The sequence below is a fragment of the Girardinichthys multiradiatus genome, chromosome 21 (assembly GCF_021462225.1).
Source record: "Girardinichthys multiradiatus isolate DD_20200921_A chromosome 21, DD_fGirMul_XY1, whole genome shotgun sequence".
NCBI lineage: Eukaryota > Metazoa > Chordata > Actinopteri > Cyprinodontiformes > Goodeidae > Girardinichthys > Girardinichthys multiradiatus.
The window spans coordinates 7,459,449-7,468,837 of NC_061813.1; the positions used below are offsets into that span (position 1 = coordinate 7,459,449).

Sequence of the window (9,389 nt, forward strand, 5' to 3'; positions counted from 1 at the left end):
CTGAGCCACAATTACAACACCAGGGACATCTCTGGTTTCGATTCATAAATGAGGATTTTTGGTTAAGAAATAGTCAGTCAGTCATTTTCTACCACTTATTCCATAGTGGGTCACAGGAAAGCTGGTGCCTATCTCCAGCAGTCTATGGGCAGGAGGCAGGGTACACCCTGGACAGGTTGCCAGTCCATCGCAGGGCAACACACAAACAACCAAGCACACACTCATTCATACACCTAAGGGCAGTTTAGAGTAACCAATTAACCTAACAGGCATGACTTTGGACTGTGGGAGGAAGCCGGAGTACCCGGTGAGAACCCACGCATGCACGGGGAGAATATGCAAACTCCATGCAGAAAGACCCCAGGCAGGGAATTGAACCCAGGACCTTCTTGCTGCAAGGCAACAGCGCTACCAACTGTGCCACCATGCAGCCCACAGTTAAGAATACATTTTCTCAAAGTAGGATTTTTAATTATAATTCTTGATAAATATTAATTAATCAATAATCATAATCCCAACAGTTCTGTGTAAGAAAAAAGATTAAGTAAAAGTAAGCTTTTTATTAATTGCTGAACTGATGTGGAACTGAAAAACTGCAATGTAAATACAAAGAAAACAGGAAAGTTAGATAAATCAGAGTAAAAGCTTTAGAATGAATTTCTAAAACAGGAACGCAATATTAGCCTGACTCCTTTCGTAAAAGTAAATGACTCATTACTACCACACAGTGTGTCCCCATCACGTCCTATCTGTCAGTGTATTCTTTAATCAGTTTCACTTTTAATTTGACATGATCACCACCCTTTTAGCTATAACATATCACTATAAAAATCATTATGTACAGGATGTGAATCAATTTTAACAGCCAAACACAAGTGTCCTATTCAGTTTTCTGAATAAAGGACATTTTCATTATTCATTGATTTTAATTGCTTTAGACTTCAAAATATTTAGTGTTCCTGTGTTAATACTTCCTTAAATACCACTGTTAAGAAAAAATAAAACTAGTATTACACCATTTGACTCAAATGTTGATGTGACTTTAGTTTTTAAGACTCTGCCATGATCCATTTCATCCACTTCTTAAGTTACTTGTTTTCTTCAGGTAAGTACCAAGAGTACCAAGATCAACCACTAGATGGGAATATAGCAACACTAAATGTAATCATGCCTTTTAGACACACTGCACAGTAGATTTATTTATTTTGTTTTTTTCAAAGGGTTAGCATATGCTACGTCTCTCTTCTCTTCAACCTCTAAGAGCTGTTGTACTACTTTAATGCATTTTCAAGGATGAAAATAGAAAAATGCTGTTTTGATAGATTTGGCTAACATATTTACAGATAAGCTTTTTCTACAAAAGACATCTAGAGAATGACAATACTCTCCATCTTACTTTGCAAAAATAGCTTAAGCTCAATGAGATTGTTGTATACTCAGGATCTTCTGAATAAATGAATGAATGAATGAATGACAGTTTCACTGTCATTATACAAATAAAAAGTACAATAAAACTATGTTTGGCATCTCTTAAAAACAGAAAAACAGAACTTGTAAAGAAAAATATAGTAAAATACAATAAAATACATGCAGGAGAAAAATTGCACACAAGGTTAAAAACAACATAAAAACCACACAAATTGCCATGGGGTATCTGTCATATTCAATATGTTACCCATTTCAGTGTGAGTGGGGTAATGGAGTTTTTTGATAGAAACTGTTTCTCAGTCTATCCTAAATTAGATTTTGTTCTTTGCCATTCTAACAATTGGATGCACTTTGTTCTGAACCATTCCACTATAATTGGCTATATATTTAGGGTCACTGTTCTGCTGGGAGGGGAACCTTCACCCCAGGCTCAGGTCTTTTGTGGTCTCTAACAGTTTTTCTTCCAGGATTGCACTGTAATGAGATCCATCGATCCCTGAAACTGTCAATAAATTTCCTGTTCCTGCTGAAACAAAATTATCCCCACAACATATTGCGGCCACAATCATGTTTCACTGTGGATATGATGTTCAGGGAGGGATTTGTTTGCCTCACATAGCATTTTGCAGATAGGTAAAATTGTTTTTTTTATTATTTTGGTCACTGTCTGCCATACATTTGCTTTCTCCTACATGACTTTTGGCAAATTGCATCTTAAGGCTTGTTTAAACATATATAAATCTTGAAAGTCTTCCATAAAGGCAAGGTTTGTGAATTGCATAGCAAGTAGTTGTCCTGTCAACAAATTTTAACATCAAAGCTGTGGATCTCTGCAGCTCATCCAGAGTTACTATGGGCCCCTTCTCTGCTTCTCTAATTGTTGCTCTTCCTGTTGGCCAGTCAGTTTAAACTGACAGCCATATCCTGGTAGGTTTGCAGTTGTGCCACATGCATTGCATTGTCAGATGATGGATTGAACACTTCTCTGTGAGATGTTCAAAGCTTGTCAACATCATCATTCACAAGAAAACATTCTAAAAATTAACCCAAGAAGCACTGAAACAGCTGAATGAAGCTATTCATATTGCACCATATGTGAGTTTAACTGTTAAATTCTCAAATCAATCACACACATAAATTTCATGTAGCGTGTGTTAGTAGTAGGAACCAGGCACAGACAGCAACTTCCTGTAAACATATTTATTCATTAATTAAGAACAGGGACAAACTTACAGGGGAGAACAGGTAGAACAAGACTGTGAGAAAAGGCCAAAGAACACAAGCAGTATTACAGGCACAGCAACATGGAAACTAATGGGAGGATCTGGGTGGGGAACAATGACAACAGCTAAGCCTAAATACTGAGGGATGAGTGGAGATGTGCATTAAATGCAGGTGTAAGTAATCAGGGGGATATGTGGATAAGACTGATTAACACGAGTGGATTGGAACAGAATTACACAGAAACATTAAAACAAGAGGAAAATAAATAATTGTCGAAGGGGAATAAACTAGAATACACAGAAAGTTGAACACAGGGAGACACAGATTATGACAAGAATAGGAAACATAATATCCAACAGGTGAAAAATGGAAACTAAGAATAATAGAAACTAACACAAATGAGAACCAAAACCTAACATCCAAGGATCATACCAATAAACTAATATGGTACTAAAGTCCACAAGGTTGCCTCCATGTAAGTCAGATGTTGCCAATTAATTGGACGTTTATAACGCTATGACATCAATATATGGGTTTTCCCAAGCTGATAAATATTTATTTCTATACACAGAACATACATTAGATTAGATTGAAGTTTGTGGTTGTAACATGAAAAAAATGGATTAGGTTCAAGGGATATAAATTATTTTGCACGGCACTGTATTTGGCTTCTCTCTCATCAGTGGAAACAAGAGAAAACTCACAGAGCATTCTTCTGAGTCTTTAAGAGAACCTCAATATCTAACGCTAAGTTCCGTTCCTGCTGTGAACATTGTTGTTTTGTTTACTGCATTGATAGAAATGTGCTTCCTTAAGCTTGGGAAACACTTCAGCAGCAGCTGTTTGAAATAGTCCTGGAATCTTTTCCCCACAAATGTATAAAAGATGGGACTTACACAGAAGTAAAAGTATGCCATGTTACGGGTGACATGAAGAGCATAACCGAGCCTCTGTTCTTCCTTACAGTCTTTGGGTTCTTCGTTCAGGAGTTCAACAATGTTAAAAGGTATCCAGGAAATAAAAAACAGCACTACAATAAAGAAAATCACCCTGAATGCCTTGTTTTTAGAAGCCACATTGGTTGATATAGCAGTGATTGCAATCCTAATGTAACAAAATATATTCACTGCAAGAGGGAGGATCAAGAAAACAAAAAGCTGAATATAAAATCCAGATTTTTTGAGCATCTTTACATCAATATTAGGGAGGTCCCTAAAATACATCTCACAGTACTCTGTGCCCAGAAACATGTGTGTATTGTGGAGGAGCATCGGCCGGATGCAAGCTAAACCACTGATCACCCACACCACTGTACAAGCTATGATAGCATTGTGTCGACTTCTTATATGTATTGCAGGCATTAAATACACAATAGCAAGGTAACGGTCAAACGTCAGCAAAGTTAAAAAGAAGACCGAACTGTAAAACCCCAGATAGTAGACACTGAAGATGACCTTGCACATAACTGAGCCAAAAATCCAGTTAGAGACCTGCATGTAAATGCCCAAAAAGGGAAGGCTGCTCATGAAGATAAGAGAGGACACCACGAGGTTCATCAGCATGATGTTGACCACAGTGTTCATCTTATCGAACCTGGAAGAAAGGTGTTAAGGCAGAAAAGTGTTATTTTGGTAGAAGCATATTTACATATTACATAATTAGCATATGTGCTAACTTTCAGAGCACAAATGTCTGTGGGTTTGATTTGTATGCAAGTCAGCAGTACAATAGCTGTGTGAGGCTTAACCAGGAACTTCCGGAGATTCCAGTTTAGGCCAGCTTTGCCTATTTTATTGAGTTCAAATTAACGAGTAGTATTGCTAGGTAATGTTCCATAGACACACTATTTTCACTTAGGTGATGTTCCTGAATAAATATTCATATATATATATGCAGCACTGAGATTTAACAGAACAAGTAAACACAAGTTCACTAACACCTCAAGAATATCATTAGTGACTTTCACTATTGCTGTTTCAGTGCTATGATGAGCTCTGACTGAAACAGATCATTGCTGTGTAAATGCTCACACACAACTAATTCTAGGAAGAATTTTAGATAAAAACGGAAGATTGGATATAGGTCTGTAATTTGTGAGTCATCTTGATCAAGTGAAGGTTTCTTAAGTAAAGGTTTAATTACCTTAAAAGCCTGTGGTACATGTCCATTTAATAAGGCTAGATTAATCAAATCTAGAATGGGGCAGGTAATCAAAGGGAACACTTTCTTACGATATTTAATTATTTAATTTAATATATAAATATATATTGTTTTGCAATGTAAACACAGCTTGGTGTTGTCTCTTACACCCCAACAGATAAAACTTTTCAAAGTAGTTGTTCTGTTATATGCATTTTTCTTGGCAAAAACCCTTAAAATGGGAATGGAAAAAATGGGTTATTTTGTTTCTGAATTAAGAAAGAATTTGATTGGACAATGGTAACACAAAAACTATAATCTTATGTTCTTTACATGACTGAATAGAAAAGGCCTTCTTCCACAAATGTGGAATTGTTTCCCACCACAGAACGAAATTTTGAAGCATGCTTTTCCTTTAATCCAAAACTGAGCTGTGTTGTTTTTACTATAATGTTGCCTGAAGCTCCTTATGAACTCTGGGTTAACAACAAATATGATGTGGGGCTAATTAATAGCTGTAAACTAGTGATTGACAACCCTGGATCTGGTTATTGTCCATGCCAGAAATAATACACTTAAGCCTGAAGGTATTTAATAAATTTTTCAATCTCTGCAGAAAAGCTGGCATCAGTGTTTAAAACAGTGATCCTCAACCTGTGGTCCCTGAATGCCAGAGGTCTGCGGGCCGTAGATTGGGCGTCAATGAGAAATATTTTAAAAAATCATTAAAGTTATGACACTTAATTAAGGGCAAAGGGTAGACTTATAACTATGAAATTATTAATATTCAAAATTAAGTTTCTACTTTGGGGAACACAGATTTAGGCTGAAAGCCGTTTTGGAATCAGGGATAGGATTCAGAAATTAAAACTAATAGTGAATAAAGTTCTTTATAATGGAATAAAGGCAGAAGTATTTAGGGTTTCAGGAATTAAAATCCTAGAAACGACCTTTAAGGCAGGTAAAGTCCTTTATTTCAGGGAAAAATAAAGGCCCCTCTTTTAACACTATAGAGGAAGAGCAGCTCAAACTTCTGTCTCCTCCCAGAGAGAAATGTTTGATTTCCTAACAATTTGAACCAGTTTCAAAATGTTCAAATAAAGATTTTTGTGGGCTTATGAGTAAAAAGAATAATTAAATCCTAGGAGCACTACCTAGGAGCACCAAACTAATTTCAAATTAGTAAAAGAGAGTTTCAAATTCTTAAGAACTAAACGAGGGGTCGAAGGAATAATTTTCTCCCTGATCTCTCAAAACTTTAATAGCCCTGATTTAAAAGAAAACTAAAATGTCTGTTTTCCTTTAGAAGCGCTATGCTGGAATAAAATCTAGTAAGGGACTAAACTCCCTTGTTTAATTTCTGGGTAAGTTTTACCACTGCAGTGTTTGTGTTTGTTTTACTGTTTGCGTATGTCAACGCCTGCTTAAAATAATTGTCTGCATTTAACCTGAGCAGAGAAATTCTGAAATATAGCTGTGATCAAATTAAATTTTAACAAATAAAATTATAACAGCAGCTCTCAGACTGTTATAATTGCTATAATTACAATGTTTAAAGTATAAAGAATTGATAAAGAATCTCAGCACTAGAAAATTTGGATTCATGTAAGAAAAGACTGTTGCTGTGCTCTTAAATTACTTCAGATCTCTTTGAATTGTGTAGCCAAAACGTATCTTTAAACAGGATCCTGACGATTATCAAAGCAAAATAGATCAATCACAGCATTAGGAGATATTGCTGAGAAAACATATTAGAAAAGAGATTGTTAAACAATTTAAGTAAAATATTCAGTACATTTGATATTTACAATCTGATCAAAGATGAGGTTTTGACTATTTGTCTGTCTATGGTGTTTTGTCTTTGTTTTGTTGGAATGAATGATTGTTTGTTCCTTTGATGCATGTCACAATAATTCATGTTTAGAATAATGTTTCCTAACCCCAGATTAAATAAAAGCCTGAGCTTTCAGGAGAGCTAAGAAGCAGTGTTTCTGAGGTGAGTTGATATTAACAGTTCTGCAGTCACCAACATGGGCTGGAAGGAAGGAACCATGGGGACCACCCACTGCCCAGCCATAAACTGCCTATCAGAGGTCAGTTCTGCCTGGTTCTACCCACCTACTGGATTTGTACACGCCTGAACTTCCATGGAAATGCTCAGCAGTACAACCCCTCCCTTTCTGAGTTTAACACTGGTTAAGAGACAAGAAAGAATAACAAAGGAGGCTTGTTGTCATTACTGCGCTAAAATCATGTTTATATAATAATTGAGTAAGGAAAAAGCATGAAAGTTTGATTTCTGCATTTTACCATTGAAAGTTAATGAAATACTTTAAACGTCTTCAAATAAATAGCTTTGCTTGAAGATTCATTGGGGATTCATTGGATTAAAAACTTCATCCCGGTGGCATTAAACTAGCTGAAATTTCAAAATATGCCAAGAAAAGAATATATTTTGATATAGAACCACAGTATTGGTTCTATCCTATAATTAATAATTAGGTCCAATTTGTAGGCTTTATGCATTAAAAATGCATGAGAAATTTCCATGAATTTAGGTTTACCTATCTTTATACAAGACAAAACAAAATAATGTGCAACTCATTTAAAAGTAAAACATTAATGATCTCCATAACAACAAAATTTATGTTTTATTGTTAATAAAACTGATATAATTGCAATTAGAAACAAACAATCTTTCTAGTATTTTTTGGTACATGCACAGTGATGAACTCTCACCAATTTGATTAATGCTGATTCATCTGAAATGCATGATAATACATTAAATCATGGTTAATAATTAATTAGATTGCTTTAAATGGCTAAACTTAGAGCAAACAATCAATCCCATGTGGTTTAACTAGGTTACAAATGTATGCATGATATGTAAGGGAAAATGCCATATTGACTGCAAAACTGAAGCTAACAAAACGTTTGAAAGAAAAACATGAACACGTATGAAAGTATAGCCAAGCACCTCAGCATTGTGACAAAAGCATGAGATATTTTACTTATTTTTAGTCATAGTGTTGAATTTGTCTGCTTAGTATAATATTCACTAGCTGAAGCTAAAAGAGCACACCCTTTACCTTAAGTTTCAGGAAATAAATGCTCAGACATTAATGTTTGGCTATGGATTCATTTTCAGGCACTTCCTTATGCGCAGCAACATTATTACACAGTAACCAATATTTACCAAAGTCTTTGCTTACCAGGAGGTGTGCATCTCTCTGCACCACAAAGGCAAATAGTGCAGCAGCAACTTCTCAAAAGCCAGAAATTTAAAATGAAAGGTATATTTTATTATTCACAAGCAGAAGGACTACCAAACATTGGAGGATTTGATAATATAGTGATATTGTACAGGTATTATATTTAACAGACCTGTTACTGCCCATCCAATCCTAACACCACATTTGGTAAAACCATGGTTTAAGAAAGCTATCTGATAAAACAGTTATGATCATTTCTTTTGGGTATTTTTTTTACTTCCCTTCATATTTCCTCAGTCCTTGTCAGATATTAAATTTTGTTTGATGACTTGATAAAGTGTGACAAAAAAGCAAAAACAAGAAAGCTGTAAGGAGACAAATATGTGTTCACAGTAGTGTATAATAAACTCATTCTAATCTTTATAAATGCCTCTAGTTTGACTTGTTTTAATTTAGTGGTTTACTCACCAATGGATGATAACCAGAACCAGCACGTTGGTGACAACGCTGAACACAAACATGAAATAGTAGAGGAAAGACAGATGTGCTCCCAGGCTGTTATCGCCATCCCTGCTACACGGTTCAAACCACGGATCTGTTGTATTCTCGGGAACATAACCAGAGGTTGTTGACAACATCTGTCAATAGCAGAATCCACAATGTCATGCTGTCAGAGCTTGGAAATATATGCTTTTGAATATTGCATGTTAATTAAAACAAAGCAGAAAAAGGAGTCTCTCTTTAAGAGAAAAATCAAAAGCAGGCATTAGATTTCTTACCGCTTGTTTGAGAGAAGCTTCAGAATTTGACGCTTAAGGTTTGTCTTATACAAAGAGAGTCGTGTAGCCAACAGCAGTGTCAGTGTGCTTGTCTGAGCTTGCTAAAGACATGGGAAAAAAAACAAGGCCTGTTCAAACTTGAGAGAGATCAAATGACATAAAAAAAATATATATCCGGGAAGTTGTGCACCAAGTGCTAATAAATGTGAAAGTGGAAATTAAACAATTATTTAGGAATGATTGAATACATATATGTGAAAAGAAAATTCAAATTGCATGTAAACAGCTTACATCTAGGGGATATATTGCCCAAATAGGGGGCATAAAAACAGAAATAGATACTCTAAGGCCTTCTCTTATTTTGAGTCTTTTATTTCATAAATGTACTATATTAAAATATTACATTTTATTTGACTTAATGTTTATCGATTTAAATGTAATCAATAATTGTAATAATAATTCCCCTGCACAGTTTCTATGGTCCAAGAAAGAGAGAAGTGGCTGCAGTTTTGCCACCTGATGGCAAATCAGGAGTGTATATGTTTTAATATGTTTTCTTATCAACAGGTGGAGGAAAACACACTTCTGCCACACAAACAGCTTTACT

General features: G+C 35.4%; 1 protein-coding gene across 1 annotated transcript; it reads right to left on the reverse strand.

Moving 5' to 3' along the window:
- Positions 1-2,658: 2,658 nt before the first annotated feature.
- Positions 2,659-8,853, reverse strand: LOC124858380 (C-C chemokine receptor type 3-like). Its single transcript, XM_047350398.1, has 3 exons — positions 8,783-8,853; positions 8,472-8,641; positions 2,659-4,245 (listed from the first exon to the last, which is right to left on the reverse strand). Exons 2-3 carry the CDS (start codon positions 8,639-8,641, stop codon positions 3,387-3,389), a joined length of 1,029 nt encoding a protein of 342 aa, XP_047206354.1. The 5' UTR covers positions 8,783-8,853; the 3' UTR covers positions 2,659-3,386.
- Positions 8,854-9,389: the final 536 nt, after the last annotated feature.

Excerpts from the sequence above, each read along its gene's own strand:
- LOC124858380 (XM_047350398.1), bottom strand. The coding sequence starts at position 8,641 with ATGTTGTCAACAACCTCTGGTTATGTTCCCGAGAATACAACAGATCCG. Across the intron at positions 4,246-8,471 it reads GTTCTGGTTATCATCCATTG|GTTCGATAAGATGAACACTG; the intron begins GTGAGTAAACCA and ends CCTTTCTTCCAG.